Here is a 17,394-nt window from a genome sequence, read left to right as displayed (position 1 = left end):
ATGTGTGGTTTTTCTAAATGGGAAAGGCAGAAAAGAGTGGAGACAGCAATCACAGGGCTGAGGGAGGGGCTGCACACCAAATTAGGGACCAAAAAACCCATTTTCAGCTCCACATCAAACCCAGACACCCACAAGGCAGCAGAGGGTGACACCAGGCTTTACTGGTTCTGGTATTTATTGAACCACTTGTGTGTCATTGCTCAAAATATTATTACAGGCTTAAAAAAAAAAAAAAAAAGAAAAAAAAAGAGAAAATATAAAGAAAAAAGATGCCCAGAAGAGTGTGAGGGTGTGGAGAGATCTGGAGATGCAGCAGGAAAAAGAAGCAGCTTCATTTAATTTCTGTGATTTTGGTTTAAATCAAGAGCAAACTCACTGAAATCAGTCTCTGGGATTACAGCAGCCATGCAAAGTGGATTCCAGTTTAATTGGCTCCTTCAACAGCCTCTGAATAAACACTCCTGAAAACTAATTCCCCATTCAACACATATTTTTCATATTTTCACTGACTCTCTTAAAAAACTCTGGGGTATTTCTATCCCCATGCCCCATCACCATCACCTCATTTTATATTTACTGTCCTTTACAAAATCGTATTCTTATTTTCCAAATAATAATAATAAAAAAAATCATATTAAACAACTTGTGGTGTGATTTATTATGTTTACACCATTTGCCTGTTGCTGATCTTAGGGCACCCTCCAGGGACACAAACTCACTCCCTTTCTGCCAATTACAAGTTTTCAGTTGATTTTCTGTTATAAATGGAAGTAATATTTCTCTCCTGGGCTTCCTCTGAGTTCTAAGCCTTTGCTTTCCAATGCATTTTTTCCTTTTTTTGGCGACCATACATGGGTAAGGTATTGGAAATTACAGTTATTACTCAATTTTTATTTGCTTACTACATCTTGGTTGGCAGCTTCTCTTTATTTTGCATTATTTGATTATTATTTACTGTGCAGTCTCCAACACACTCAGCATGTTCACACTGTTCCAGGCCTTTTGTGCACCTAAGTGCTCAATTAAAAAATGCTTATAAAATTACCTGTCATTTTTAAATCTGAATTCTTTATGAAATTCAGCAATTAAATCACCATGGCCTTTGAGGTTTACCTCCAAGGGTCATTTCCTGCTATTTATGAACCTTACAAAACCCTAAATTACTGTTGCTAAAGGAACATAATGCAGTAAAGCCCACACATTTATTGGTTTTTAACTATGTTCAAAGTCAAGCCTTAAGTTTATGCACATCCTTTGGAAAATATGGCTTTGAATTATGTTTAAAGAATTTTAGAAATACAGAATTTAAAGAAATTACACCTTTCTTCTAAGTGAGACTGAAACACTTCACTAGGAGATCATTTAGAGAACCAGGGTGATTTTACTTCTTGGAAACTGAATTTAAGTGACAGCAGCAGTGGTGGAAATCCCAAACTGTAATTAAATTCAGGAAGTTGGAAAAACAGAAGTTTGGGGGGAAAAAAGGCACAAAGACAAATGATCAAAAGGAGAAGAACAATTCACAAAGTTAATTTTATCCACTCTTTGCATAATTAATGTCAGCTCTTGCTCCTTGTCTTCTGACACCTGCTTAATATTTACCTGGAGCCCCATAATTCACACCTAAATGAGACTTCTAAAATAGCCACAAGCAAGTGATGTGGACAATATTCTTCTGAAACAGATTTACAATGTTCCAAAGTGACTGGATTTGAATTAGCCAAGTGGGTGTTTCCAGAAAAAAGGCTGGTAGGAAATGAAAATTCTTGATTTTGGGGAGCATGGAGAACAGTGAACAATACAAGGTTAAAAAAAAAAAAAAACAACAAACAAAAAATTTCCAAACAAACAGAAAAAAAACCTGACCACCAAAACATAAGGAAGGTTCATGTCAATCATTGATGCCCAAATCCCAATTATTTCATTCACTTCTCCAGTTCTGATTTTACAATATCCTGTAGCAGAGACACAAGGAGAAGCTAAAATATCCTGGAATTTTGTCTCCAAATTGTGTCTCTGTCTGGAATTTTGTCTCTGCCTATCCCACAGGAGGGCACCTGGAAAACTGTTTCTAAGAAAGCAATCAGACAGAATTTAGCAATGTCAGAAACTGCAATTAAAACCATGGAAATCTGCAGCAAACAGCTATTTTGAATGATCTATCTTAGGTTAAAAATAATGGAAAAGTAACACTGATTTTGAGAGGATAATAACACACTCCCTAATTAGGGCAGAAACCAATTAGTTCATCATTTGGCCCAATTTCAGCTCAAAGTGTGATGAAATGGCAGAAAAGGGAACAAATCTCCTGTTTGTGGATGAGCAGCATCACCCAGGAGGGAGGAGCTCTGAGCACTCAGCTTTTTGTGGGATCATCACCCACAAAAATGTGCATTTTCCAGCCCTGGCTGTCTGCACAGGGACCTCTGGAAAATGCCACCAAATTACCTGAAAGTAGGAAATTAATTCTTGAGAGAAAAGTGCATGGAGGTCCCAGAGGATGCTCTGGGGTGCAAACTGTCCCTGCAGGCAAATCCTTGGGTTACACTGCTGTGGGATGTGAGTGCTCCCAGGGGTATCACTGATGTTATTTAGTATAAATTACCTTCAAACATCTCCTTAATATTTTTATTTTCTTGCTTGAGTCAATTTTCCTGCTTAGCTCACCACCTTGAGCAAGCCCCCAGCCCCCAGCTGCTCTTGGTGCCGCTTTCTCTGTGCCATAAACCAACAACATCTCCCTCATTTCTCCTGGCAAACCTTAAAGGTTGCTTTCCAAATAGAAATTTCAGCTCTGGAGGCGTAGGACAAGGTGTTTATGTGCTCCCATATGTGCAAACTGCAGCTCCAAATGTCATGAGGTGCCACTGGCAGGAATGGCAGCATTCTGGCAATGGAAAAGCAGTTTATTTAGTTTATTATTTGAGATAAACTGTACATAACTGCAAGGGTTTAGGGTATGTTCTTGTACACATTCAATGCCCAGAAATTAAAAACAGTCCCAGGTAGGTCCAGCTGGGAAAAACAAACCAAACCCAGGTTCAGACTGAATTTCCAAGGGGGATCCTGGGCTGTTGGCATTCAAGCAGCTCTATCACTGATAATGAAAAAGTCTTTAGCTCCAGTCACACTTCAGAGAACAAAGTGGGCTGGTATTTACTTTTTGTTCATGTTCTCCATATAAAAATAATGACAATTACAAACCCTCTACAGCAGGGCTTGAATTGTGGCCTCCAGGAGTGATGTGAGACAGTGAGATCTGCTTAAAACAGGTGCAGTGTATTTCCAACATCTGAAATTTCACCTGAACTCTGCAGAAGAACTCTTTTGGCTGAATTTTTGTTTATACAAAACGTAAACTGCGTGATGGGAATGCAAATCCAGCCACAAAAAGTGAAGAATCCCCAGAAAGTAATTTTATTTCAGAGCATAATGGCAACACTCTGATTTGAAACTAATGTATACCATTAATTGTTTTGGCATAAAAGGAGAGTTATTTTATAGCTAAAATATACCAGATCAATTTTCAGCCTGCTGAGCAGGTCATCAGGCATGCAAGTTGTGTGTATGGAACAGCCCAGAACAATGAGAGCAGTGAGACACACACACAATATCCTGCAATTCCAATCTACTCATTTAATGAGAATGTTGAAATGCTTCAGCTGAAGTTGCAAGGTTCCTACTTCAAGCTAAAACCTGATTTTCATTTTTAAATGAAACATGGTAAGAGTCCACTTGTCTTTTTTCGATTTTGGAATGAGCTTTAGTTTGACGTAATTCTTCAAAAAGACTAATTTGTATTTTTTTTCCTGCTGATCCCACAGCCCCAGAACTGGCCAAGAGGTAACACACACAATGATCTGTCACACAGGGATGTCACACAGGGATGCCACACAGCCACTAAAAGCCCCTTGCTCCTCACATTTAATAATTCCTGGGGCTTTCCTAAATCACTCACAGCAGCATCACAAGCAACACTCACCACTGGAACTAAAGCACCAACATTTCTCAGCTCATCCTTGGGACACAGATGCTCCAGACTGATTTCTCTATTAGCACCAAACCCCTCCTGTATGTCCAGCTGCAGAGAGCACAGCAAAGAGCTCAGCAGCCCAGGGACCACTAGCCAGGAGCGGCTTTTCCTGGCCAAGCCTCCCCAGCAGGTCACACATCCCTGGGTGCTCCCAGGGCAGCCCAGATGTTAATGAGAGCCCGAGAGAACAGCTCTGTGCCCTTGGCTTCCAGTGCTAAATAAAAATCCCCATTCTGCTTCCCCTGGAGCTGTGCAGGGGATGGATTGGTTCCTCTTCATCACATTTCTGCACTAATTGCTCCAGACTCGCTGTGTCATTCCAGGAGCTCTGGCTCTGAGCACGCTGCTCCCACTCTGGAAGCAGCAGAAAAGTAAGAAAGTGCTTTAGGAAGCAATATGTAAATACATCCCCATTAGCCATATCCATTTCAAGTGACAAATTGTTCTTTTAATCACCTCCCTACAACTTTACATTTAATTGCTGAGAGCATTTCCAGAACTCTGTTGTGCTTTTTCAATAGCTGGAAGGATTTTAAATTGCTTCCTGCCTATAATAATTTTGAGGATAAAAAAGGCGATAGTTTAGTTTATTGCTGAACTAAAATAAATCTGATTTCTTGTGAGTGTTAAATATTAGGGACATAAACCAAGGAAAACGAATGGAAATACCCAGGAGTCAATTTTCAAAGTAAAGCACCAATATTTATATGTGGAAGCAGTAATTAGTGACACTTTCATTTGGTACTCTTGCACTCTTTTAGGAGAAGGTACTTGATAAAACCCTTGTGAAAAACAAAAATTCCTTTCAGCACTCTTGTTCTGAGTGCTGGGATCAGCTGGGACTGCAGCCACCTCCCTCCTCCTAATCAATTATCCTCTTTCAAAGAAAAAAATCCAAATATTTTAATAGAGAAGATAATAAAGAGCTGGAGGAGAAATACCCCCCAGTCACAATTTAGGGATAAAAATAAACCTGGTGGAGAGCCAAATGCAGTTATTGTCTCCAGTTTCCTCCTCTTTTCCCCAAGGCACAACTGAGATACCTGGGACTGGGTAAGTGAAAAGGTTCAACCTGAATTTCTTTCTTGCAGTTTGGTTCTTCCTAATCTACTTCTCCCATTTTCTTTCCATCCATCCATTCTTCTGAGATACCCCCCAATGGAACATGGGGTTAGAATTCTGTAAGATTTTGGGGTAGGAAACTGCTCAAAGCTTCTTAGATCACTCACCCACCTCTGTATCACCTTAAAAACATGCACTACAAAGCAACTGAGGATGGTGCACAAAAATATAAATAAGATATATTAATTTCAGCCTGGGACAGAGGTTTATCAAATGAAAAAAGCAGACTGCATTTGACAAAGGGCACAGCAGAGTGTCTCTGGTTTGGTCCTGGTGGTGAAAAGAATGCCCTGGAAGGCAGAAATCTCTGGAAGATGCAGCTGAGAATGTGTATTATTTCCCTTCACATGGACAAACAGAGGTGTCTCTCAGGTGCCATCTGATTTCAAACTGCCAGCTGAAATTTGTGCAGATGATGATGATGACGACACCAGCAGGACTATTGAAAAATATGTTTTAAATAAAAATGCTGTTTCTCCTTGGCAGATTGAAACAGCACAGGAACATTATGGAGGTGTTTTTAAGGAGAATGCTCTTACAATATTCAAGGTACCACTCCCCTTAAAATATATTTTTGTTCAAGAAGCTCTGCAAGTGTGATTTATTGCTGGTGCCCAGACGTGTGCCATCCACAACCTGCAATGAAAGCAGGAAGCAAATGTGCAAAACTAGGATGGTGGAAGGGGAGTGTGGATGGGATATCAGAGATAAACTCTTCCCTGGGAGGGTGGAACAGGGTGCCCAGAGCAGCTGTGGCTGCCCCTGGATCCCTGGAATGTCCCAGGTTGGACATTGGGGCTGGAGCAATGGGACAGTGGAGGTGTCCCTGCCATGGCAGGGGTGGAATCAGAGCTTTAAGGTCTCTTCCAATCCAACCTTTCCATAAAACACTGATGTGCAGCAGGAAAGAAATCATATCCTGCAGTTGCACCTATTTAACTTTGCTTTGCTTCAAAGGTACAAAATGTTTCCAAAGCCAAATACGTCAAATTAATTCAACTTATATAGTTCCCTGAAAAATTTTGTTGCTATTCAGGAGTTGCAGAAGAAGCAAAGCATCCAAGTATTTTTGGCATCTGAGACTCTTTCCATGCCATTCTGCCCACGAAGCAGAGCCCTGCTGGAACTTGCAGGTCTCCAAATGACAATACAAGAGACACGAGCAGAAATCTGCAAGTCTAAACACTCGTTTGGAACAGACATGCCATTATTCAGTGAAGGATTTGTCACAGCAAACACTGAGCAATAAATTGGGATCTATTTTTCCATGATCTAATATTATTTCCTATCAGCATGTCACAACTCTGACACAATATGCTGTGAGCTGAATTGATCCCTGCCCTTCAAATCCAGCCTCATTTATGGATTAAACCTACATTTATCTGGGAGTTATATGAAGAGGAAGGACAAATCCTTGCTGCTTTATCCATGCAGGAACATTCCTGCATCCCTCCTATTTACTGCAGGAAATAGGAACACACAGCACACAAGGCTGATTAGGAATAAATAAGAATTTCCTTGGGATTTCCAAGCAGCAGCTCATCAGCTCCACAAAATTCTTGTCATTTATTCAAGTTCTCCTGGGTGATGGTCCCATTCCCCATGGGAACAATGCAGAGGAAGCACACCAATGTAAAACTAATGTCGAGTTTTTCCAGGCAAACTAAAATTTGTTGAAATGTTCAAATAACCATCAAGCAGATCTTCAGTTCTACCATTAAAAATCAACTTTTTCTCTGAGTACAAAGCAGCTTCAAAGCACCCCAGACAACACAAAAGGACCATGCCTCATTGCCTCCTCCTCTCTTGAAGAGCAGAAATACCTCATAAATCCAAAATCAATGTCAGATGAGGAAAACTGACTGTACTAAACAAATATAAATCAGAGTATATAGGAACAGCAATACCAGCTGAAGACAAGCTACACAATAATCACAATTCAGTACAGTAGTAACAGGAGGTAAAACCCTACAGGAACTCAGATTTGCTTCACTGAGGGCTTTGTCACTCGTTAGATACCAATTTTGGACCAAAATCAATAGCAGTGAAAAATCATTTTTAGATCTCCATATGTCTAGCTTTTCCCATTCTTGGCAGAATGGGCAAAAATTAGCATCACATGAATGTTTTTTAACCAGCTGCACATTAACTGTGTCCAACAATAAGTTTGGGATATGGAGATGTTTGTTGGATCGACAGCCCCTTAAAACCATTAAAGACAGAACAGTAACACAGTAAAATGTCAAAATAGCTGTAGAGATTCCAGCGCAATTTAAAGGTTTTAACAACTAGAAAAGTAGCAGGACAGCTACACAAATCCATTTTTGATATTTTGAGAATGTGGGTGAGATGATTTACTGATTTTTGGTGGCAAAAAAGGGTATTTTAACAGGTTCCCTGCAACAGAATTTAAAGATCCAGAAGTATGGCCATGCAGAACAATGACAGATGACCATGTTAATTATCCAAACATCACTGCTCAATTATGAAACAACTTTGAGTATTTAACATAAAACCAGCCTGGATCAGGAAAATATTTGGTGGGGGGGAAAAGTCTTCACACTCAAATAATTTACCAAATCTTCCACTCAGTAAATCCCAAACAAGACTGCTAAAAAAGGGAATTTTATTTAATTTCCAGAAAGGGGAAATGTTGCAGCTCTAAAAAAGTATTAGAGTGGTGTGTGATTCATAAATGGAGTTTCATTGTTGATTTAATGCTGGATGTCCACACTCCAGTGGAGCTGGAACTGCACACTCAAAAGGACAAAACCACTGCAAACTGCAGGAATAATTTGCTCCCCATTGAAAAGGGACATTCACACAACTTATGTAAATATCTGTGCCTAAGATAAGCAAGGAAAAAAAAGTGATAAATTGTGGAAGGGAAGCAATTTTCTTTTTGCATAGTATGAGCTGGGGATGAACATTGGTTTCTATTGTAACTGGGATGCTGTACATGCAGGAATAATCACTATTTAATCAAGTCTCTTCTTGCAAACTCTTTACAGAGAATGCAAGAAATAAGTGCAATTAAGTTAGCAAGATCTTAGAAACTGCACAACACACCAGAAAACAAAAGCAGGGTATTTTGGGGGCTACAGGGGGAGAGGAAACAAGCTGGTGAAAAAGATTTTTAGAATTAGTATGGTCTGGAATTCTTCGATAGCTCAGTGCAATAAATACAGACTCAAAAATATTTAAAAAAAAGTCAGACCAATGACCTGGAAAGGGCTGAACATCCCTCAAGCCAGGTCATGGTCCTAAACCATCCCTGCTCCTCCTAACAAACCATTTCTGCTTCCTGGCTGGATGTTTTATCCCACCCTGGCAGGGACACTGTGTGTTTGATGCCAGCCTGCTACAGCTTTATTTCAGTGAAGAAAGGAGGAGGATTTTTTTCCCACCTTGCTCCACGTCTCCTGAAAACCTCAGTTAATCCTCCAACTCTCAGCCAGATTCAAGGATTTGAAATAATTCTGGTACCAGTTCTCAGTCCCATCTGGTAACTCCTTTTTGCTCAGCTCTGTTTTTATCATGAACAGCACCATTAGTGTGGGGGTGTCAATCATCTCCCATCTGCTGACTGCAGGAGGAATTCTCACCTCTCCCAGCCACTGTTCCAGCACCATGAGCACGTCAGGCATCACCTCCTGCTCCACACCTCAACCCAAACCCTGCCAGCAGCGTTGCCTCAGCTTGGCCATCACCTCTGGGTGTAAACCCACACACAGGACACAGCTGCAGCAACAGCTGGGCCACTCCAGACCTGGGACTGCATCTAGAAGGAGAATTTCATCATTCTGGTTCTAACAGATAGCTGGGACATGACCTGTTTTCTCAGCTGCTGAAAGACAAAGCTGCTGTAAGGCTATAAAGATGATTTAAGAGTATGTATCAGTTTAGAGGGGAAAAATTCTGCAAGCTCAGACAGTTGTAAAATTGCCACTTTATGGCTGTGTCTGCTTGGACTCTGCCAAATTTATGAGGCCACAACGCCTATATTATTGAATATAATGTCTGGCTTCTATTACCTTGCCTTTGCAATCAAATGTAATGTTTAACATCACAGCCCTTCAATAATGACACTCTGTATCAATTAAAAACAATAAAACCAGTTCCTTTCAGATATTACTTGGGGCTCAATAGCAATTAGTCAAAGACTGAAGATGCAGAATGAGGGATGAAAGGCACTTGCAACTTTTGGTCCACCAAGAATCCATATACCCACTTTTCTCACCCCCACTGCAGCAGTGGTTTAAGTGACACAGCATCACTGCATCCCAGCACAGAATGTCTTGATTGCAAGAACACAGGCACTGTCAAAGACAAGCATCTCTGCAATTCTCTGCTCACAGGGAAAACTGGATTCATTGAGCCTCACCAATTGTGAAATTGGGCAGAATGGAATGCCAGAAGATCCTCCATTAATTACAGGAAATCCCATAAAAATCAGACACATTAAGTGCACAGAAATGACCAGGAACCAGATAAAAGTAAATCCTCTTAAACACTTCCCTCCCTTGATTTTGGTTTCCTCCTCCCTGCATTTACTCCAGAACCCCTATTTCGCTGTGATTGTGATTTTTGGCATTTCCAGGGGTGCTGCCCAGCCCCCAGGTGCCCCCTTACCTCCTGCCCGGGGCGGGGTCCCGCAGAGCAGCACGACCCCCTGGCCCTCGCGCACCGACACCGCGCTCCTCATCCTCGTCCTGGAGCTCTCCACATCTGCAAGCAGAAGAGCAGCACATCAGGAGACAGCAGCAGGCAGGAGAAATCCAGCAGACCCCTGAAATCCAGCAGATCCCTGAAATCCAGCAGATCCCTGAAGTCCTGACCTCCCATCCCCTGTGTGCAGCCCAGCACGGTCAGTGCAGAGTTGCAGATGAGGCTGCTGGGCACGAGGGAGGGTGACAGAATTTGGGATGAAGGGAATTCATCTGCAGGGAGATAATTGAGCAGATCCTGTGGCTAATTTTGTTCTTCTGCCTGGCTTCTGCTACCCTGCTTTGACAACCAAAATGGAGCCAATGACTTAAAAATAGGTCCTTAAGCCAGTGTTTCTCTGCAAATGAAGGATAAAATGAACACAGCATCAAGATCCAACTAAGCTTCCCTGTCCAATGTAAAATAATATTAATAACAGCTATTCAGAAAACAAATATGGATCTTTTCCAGGAGAAAGGAGCCTCCTGGACCACATTCCAGCGGGAGAGTCCCTGGAGCATCACTAAGCCAGAGCTCTGCACCTCGGTGTGCTGACCCTGCTCGGGGCTCTGGGATTATTTTAGGAGCACAGGACACCCTGAGTGGAAAGGATCCACAAGGATTATTGAGTGCATCTCCTGGCCTTGCACAGGACACCCCAAAAATCACACATGGCGTAGTCCAGCACTTCTTGGGGAGGGGAAGCAAATGTTTCAGTTGCCATAAATGCCAGTATTTTATAATAAATTTATGTTTAATATTTAAAATTAAATAAAATAAATTTTAATATAAATAAATTTATATTTTATGTTTATGACTCACTCTGCCTGGTGAGTCAAGACCCAAGAAAGTTGGACCTTATTACACCCTTGAACTAAGCTAAAGACAACATGTAATACAAACCAATACACTCACAGACTTTTCCATAAATAAACCATATATTTTTCCATAACAGAACAGAAGCCAACTTAAAAAAAAAAATTGTTTAGAACCTTGTACAGGATACTAAACTAACACAGTCTTTAAATAAGGCTGTCTTTATAACCAAGCATAATAGGAGCAGTGAGCTGACCAACAGCAGCTATTTCCCAAAATATGATGTTTTTTATTACTGCAAAGCAACAACTGTTACAGTGAGAACACTGAATAAGAGTGATTAGAATTTCAACAGCTCCTTTAAAAAATGCTGCAGTAAGAGAGGTTTGTACAATCCTTTGTTAGTGCACATAAAGTTCACAGGAATGTTTCTCAGAAGGATTCTTTTCAACTTCCCAAGGGAATTTCCACGCAGGTATCCTCAGAACAAACCCAGATCCTTTTGCTGGATATGATGTAGAAGTCACAAACTGATTTCACTCAGGGATCAAAACAGAACATTAAATTCTTGTTTCAGGCCTTTCAAGCATCTTGCTCTTTCCCCCATAACATTATACACTCATCAGCTGCCCCAACACCATTCCCCAGAGCCATGGAAGGAAAAACCAGGAGCTGCCAGCACCTCAGAGAACACACACTGATCTGTACCAGGATGAATCACACCAAAAGAATTAGTATTTTACATAAAAAATTAATTTAGACCACATTTTGCCTCTTACATCACAAGTCATAAATCTTAAATAAAACCATTTCCATAACTGAAATGGGTTTTGAAGCCCATGTGTTTATTTACTGCATTACAGAACTTTAGAACCTTCCTTGTCTTTGTGTTGTCCAACAGATGATAAGGGCAGGATGGGATTGGGCTGGGAGCAGCTTGGGGGATGTGGGACATGGGAAGGATTGGGAAGGGAATCATCCCAGAGGGACCAGGCAGGACCCACCACAGCTCTGAGCTGCTGCAGTGCTGTAAAAATTGGAATTATTTATCACTGACTGCAGGTGAAGAGTGTTGCCACAGAAAACCAGTTGTTGGAGAAACAAGAAGCAACGCACACCCATCCAAAAATGAAGAATATGAGCCATACTACAATAAAGTAATGATTTCCCACAAATTAGCAGGAAGTTCCCCATCCCACCTTCCAGAGCAGCTCAGCTACCAGAGTCACCACAAAATACCATCACTTCATTTCCATACAAACTCCTGCACTGCCTGGCACAGCTTTGAGCATAATGAGAAGCAGCATGCAGAACAGGAGCAGGGCTCTTGATTAGCACTGCACAGCCCAGCCCCAATCCCTGACCTGCAGAGCACTGCCTGCTGCTCAACACCACGCTGCTCCCATGTCCAGGAGCTCTGCAGCACATCCACAGGGCTGAAGGTCAAACCCAGGCTGTTTGGAAGTATATCAAGAGTGATTGTTTATCCTTGAGCTTCTTTGTCAGGTTTTTGTTTGATTTTTTAAATAAAGCTGCTATTCCAAGCACAATAACTCCAGGGAGAAGAGCTGCATCTCCTAACAAAACTTATTATTGCAGGAACTCATTGGCAAGGGACACGAAGTCCTCAGGGTAAATAAAACACCTTAAAAGGTGGACTAATAATGACAAAGCTTGTTTATTTTTACAGATTGAGCTGTATCCCTGAAATCAGAGGTTCTTACCCTGCTGAAATGTCTCAGCAGATAAAATATAACTGCAAACAAAGAACAGGGATCAGGACAGAAGATTGTTTTGAGGAGAGGTGAGTCAGAACAGGACTCACTTTTCAGCAGCCATGGGATGACAATATCCCATTGTTCAGGCAAAGAAAAGGCCAGAAACACATGAAGTATTTCTGCATTTTATCTGCTGGACTAAGGACTGGTTTACTCATCAGCAGATTTTTGAAACTCTTCAACCTGGTCACCAAACTGAAGTGTTTTCATTAGTTTCTCTTGCCTTAATCTTTTCACTTCTTCCTTGCATTTATTACACCTCACTTCTAATCTCCTTTCATCTGAAATGCAACCATTCATGGAAAAAATTAACAATTTAATTACTTAACCCTGCCAGGCAAAGGCTCTAATCGTGCTGCTGAAAATATTTTGGTAAAAATGTTACAAAAATCCTGACTACAGGGGAAAAAAAATCCAATATAAAAACAGCTAGAACTGTAATTTGCAAATTAAATGCTTTTATTGCCTGTTTAGAGTTTGCCACATAGAAGGAAGTTTAAAATTAGCAACTGAGGCTTTCTGACTCCTGAAACAGCATTTTCTTCTCCTTTCCCCTGCTAATACATGTATTTGCCTCATTGCTTCAGCACCAAGTCCATAAAGTTGTATCAACTGAAATGCACATGCCATTGCAATAAAGTGAAGAAAAAAAACACAATTCAGCTTTGCAGAAAAGTCTTTGATTCTGCCCAAAGTGGGAACAACAAAACGAGTTCCTGCCCATACAGAAAGGATGTGAAAACTGCATATTCCTCTGGGTTCTCTCCTTTTGTTGAATGAGCCAAGTTTTCAGTCTTAAGCATTGAGACAAAGATTCCAAAAAGTGGAGTGACAGTGATGTGAGTATCCAACCTGTAAGAGCTGCATTTGAACACTCCTGTGGTACTCAGGGCAATTAAAAGACATGGATTTGTGGATTCATGAGGGGAAAACACGACCTGGAGCATCTCTGTAAGGTAAACTGAACTCAGTGACATTTTTATAACAGAATAAATCAGAACTCATCTGCAGAGCCCACAGACCAAACTCACTGTGAGCAGCTCCCAGATGTCTCTGGTTTGTGATCCCGTGTCACCCAGAATGTGAAACACTACTCTTAGAGAAATTGGGATTTTAGTTAAAAGTAAGAAGAAATTAGGCTTGAGATAGTCACCTGAAACTTCAATAATTGATTGCCTGCCAATTTATGTTTGCTCTTCTCTGCTTATAATGGGAAAGGATGAAACTGGTGGCAGGTCCAAAGAACACAAACAATTGCAACCAGAAACTCATTCTTTGCAAAACTGGAGCTGCCCCAAAAGCCATTTGTATTGTCATTGATAGAACAGGTCAGGGTGAGGAAGACTCACCTTACTTCCTCCTTTTAAGACCCCTCCCCACAAAAACGACCCCAGACTTAATTCAAGAAGCCACCACGCTGCTTAATTGCCATTCCAGCTAATTACCATGGGAAGTGGGGATGGGAGGGGCTGGTATTATGAATATGGATTTGTTTGAACCTTTTGTCAATAAACAGACTCTGTGACCAGCTGTGATTTTGCAGTGGGTGTTAGAGGGTTACCTCACACTGCTGCCCAGCGCTGAATAAACATTCACTTTGGAACTTTAAATTGTTAGAGAGGCTTTGGTCTGTCATATCTGAGTATCAGTGTTAGAGCAATACTCATATCTTGCTAAATCAAAGGGATGGGGCAGGATCACATCAAACACCAGAGAAGACACACAACATCCTGCCATGAAGAATTCAGAGCGTTTCTGGTGCCAGAGCTGCTCCACACACAGAGCTGTGCCTTGTGGCAGTGCTGACTGATGCTGCATTTTGTCGAGAAACCTGGGGGATATTTCACCCCTGACACCAATTCTGTACACAGGAGCTTTGCAAGATTTGCAGGCACTGCTAGAACTTACACCAAATCCTATTTGTTGTTTTAAACAATACACAGAACACATTCACTGTGAGACGAGCAGGATTCAGTTTTTCAACTTTTTTTTTTTTTAATTTAGATTTCCAGCTCCAAGTCCAGCAGCATCCAAGCATCTCACCACACTTGTATCAACTGCTCTTTATTGTCAAACACATGTTTATTAGCGATTCTACCACGTTTTGAAAACTGCAGAACAAGGATTCAAGCTCTACAAACATAATTGTCCCTTAATAGCCATGAAAATATTTATTGTATTGCTACATCAGACCCACTGTTATTCAAAGGAGCAGAACTTGTTAAATATACTTTAGGTACAAGTCTGCATTGGTAGGATGTTCGAGTGCCTAAATGAGTCAGACAACCAAATCTGAGCTGTTTTCTTGAGTGGGTAATTCTGAAGTGGGGACTCTGTTTGATGTCAGCCCATAATGAAGCACTAATTCACAGCCCACTCGCCCTGGAAAAAGTCACATTATTAAAAGGATCGGAAATTCCACTCTCCCAGCTCTTGAGGGCAAATAACAGCCTCAGCACGTTGTAATAGCTGTGTTGGTAATGAGAACTGCTGGAGAAAACAGAGTAACGCCAATTTGTTTCTTTAAAAAGAAAAAAAAGAACACAAACAGCAAAACCAAACAGCCTTCAGCCCCTAACTCACCTGTGTGCATGAACAAACCTCCCCCACCACCCTGCACCCCAAAACTGGCATTGCTGTGGTCATGAATTTTGTATTTCTTCAGACAGGCACCCAAATCTGGATGTACACTTTGCATAAATAATTTCCACCAGGATATTTGGGATAAACTGCCTGTTAACCCCAACACACCAGGGCTGCAGTGAGCCAGTGACAAACCTGCTGCTGCCTTCCCAGAGCTTGGAAAATCACAGAGGTAGGAGCGAGGGATGAGACCAAAAATTATCTCTGTAACCAATTTCTGCTGGGCTGAGAGAGAGGAACAAAAATATGAACAGTGCAGGAGTGAGCATTACTCAAAGCAGGCAGGCTGGGGGTGATTTTTCTCTCCAGGAGAGATCCAGAGGCTGCTGGTGCAAACACAGAACTCCACATCAACCTCTCCAAAATCCCTTCCTGGCTCAACTCACATTTTATGCCCTCAAAGCTTCATGACAGGGTGAGCAAAACAACCTCCCACCCTTCAAGGCTCGCTTTGCACCCAAAATGCTGCTCAGACAACCTGAGAGTTTGAAATATTGCCCCCACCTCTGCCCCCATCAGTGCCACCAGCAGAGCCCATAGAAATATTGCCAATAAAATGCAGCAAACCTCAGTGCACAGCAGACCCTGCAGGTTGTTCCCATCCCAGGAATTGTGGATATTGCACAGGTGAGCCCTGCTGGGATGAGCAGGCTGCTGGAGCCAGGTGCAGTGAACAACCAGCCAACAGCAGCAAAAACACCTCACAAATCTTTACAACTCTTCCCCTTCACTTGAATCAACTTGAGCTGCAGGAAAATACGAAACAGGAGAAAATTAAATGCTCTTACACCAATTAAATGAGAATAATTCAAAAGTCTGTGTTATATGAGCACAAAAAAAAATAGGAAAAGCTAAAAAATGAGTTGGCACAGATGTATCAGTGTGGTGAACAGGAGATTCCAGCATGGGAAGAGGTAGAAGAGCTTCAATAATGAGGGAAAAATGGACAGAAATGGATGAGGTGGTTTGTGTTGAGGAACTCAAGGAAGGGACCAGAGACAGCAGAGATTAAAACGAAAAAAAAGGCAGTAAAAGAATATTAATAGCATAAAAGTTGAGTCAACATCCCATAAGTAGGGGGTGTTTTTTTTTAAACATGCTTTGCACTGGCAAAAATGCACTGAAAGAACTGGAAAAAACCCAAAGCAAGCCCTAGCAGCGTTACTAGGGAAATGCATGTTTTGAAAGGAAAATGTTCTCCAATAGGTATTTCCAAAAATATGCCTTTCACAAATTCTTATTATCTGGGAATTACCACTCAACTCCAGGCAAACACAGCACTGAACAAAGCAATTCAAGCAATTTGAGAAGCATCTCAGGAGGCAAAGATGTTTGCTCAAGGAAATTATCCTACAGTCAACTTCTCAGATGCAACACAGATTTTTTTTCATTTTTTTTCCCCCTAACACTTTCCCAAAACAAGCCCTAAGAACATCCTGACTGTCTGCTAAGCTCCAGCCCTGGTAACCACAAAGCAGGTTTAGTGCTGAAGAACACCAGGCTATTCACATTTCAATAGTTAAACAGATGGCTAAAGCCCTGCCAGATCTAGCTCTAATTATGTGAAGGTTTGTTTATTTATTAAATATGCAGCAGTGCTCCCAAAAAGCCTTTCCTCAATAAATAAATCAATGAAAACCATCCTACAACAGCTCAGTTTGAAAGCACTGGGAACATGCTGATGACAGTGGGATTTGTTTTATTTTCCTGCCACTGACTTCAGTCCTTTTATGCTTCCAGAGATTCCACTTTCCACAGAGAAATGGACAGATTCTGCCCCATTTATTACAAAATATTTCATCACCAGAACGGATTCCTGGGGTCTGGGCAGCCAGGATCTGCCATTTCCTCACCTCTCAAGGTGTGGAGCAGCTGGCACAGGGCCCAGCTTTGCCTGGGGCCAGCAGAGATGTGACAGTGACAGAGAATAAAACAGCAGATGGACAAGTGTCCTGCCCACAGTGCCTCACCCCAGCTGCTCTCCACACCTCCAAACCAAAAACTTGGGAGTTAGCACAAAACCCAGTGTTCCCAGCCCTTCCAAAGCTGTGTTCACATCCAAATGGGTGGCCTGACCTGGGCTGAGCAAAATAATGTGAAATATTTTGTTGTATGTGCAATGAAAGAAATCATCTCCCCATCCATCAGCTACAGCAGTGAAATAACGTGCCAGGAGTAAGAGATCCAACCTTAACCCATTACTGACCCTGCCAGAATCACCCAGGCCATTTTCTGCTCCAAAATCAGTTGGGTTTTATTTCCAGTTCCAGCTGCTCAGTATTTTTAACTGGACAT

At 41.6% G+C, this 17,394-nt stretch overlaps 1 protein-coding gene across 2 annotated transcripts in view; it reads right to left on the bottom strand.

Annotated features, from left to right (window-relative positions):
* Positions 1 to 17,394, bottom strand: part of LOC117002490 (contactin-3-like) — a 98,935-nt gene that overhangs the window by 40,124 nt on the left and 41,417 nt on the right. For both annotated transcript variants that reach the window (XM_033071656.1, XM_033071657.1), the window contains one exon: positions 9,788 to 9,883. In XM_033071656.1, the coding sequence (XP_032927547.1) occupies positions 9,788 to 9,883 (96 nt within the window). The remainder of the gene's footprint in view (positions 1 to 9,787; positions 9,884 to 17,394) is intronic.

The sequence above is a fragment of the Catharus ustulatus genome, chromosome 13 (genome assembly GCF_009819885.2).
Source record: "Catharus ustulatus isolate bCatUst1 chromosome 13, bCatUst1.pri.v2, whole genome shotgun sequence".
Classification (NCBI taxonomy): Eukaryota; Metazoa; Chordata; class Aves; order Passeriformes; family Turdidae; genus Catharus; species Catharus ustulatus.
The sequence above is the reverse complement of the archived record's forward strand: the minus strand, read 5'-3'. Positions and strand labels throughout refer to the sequence as shown.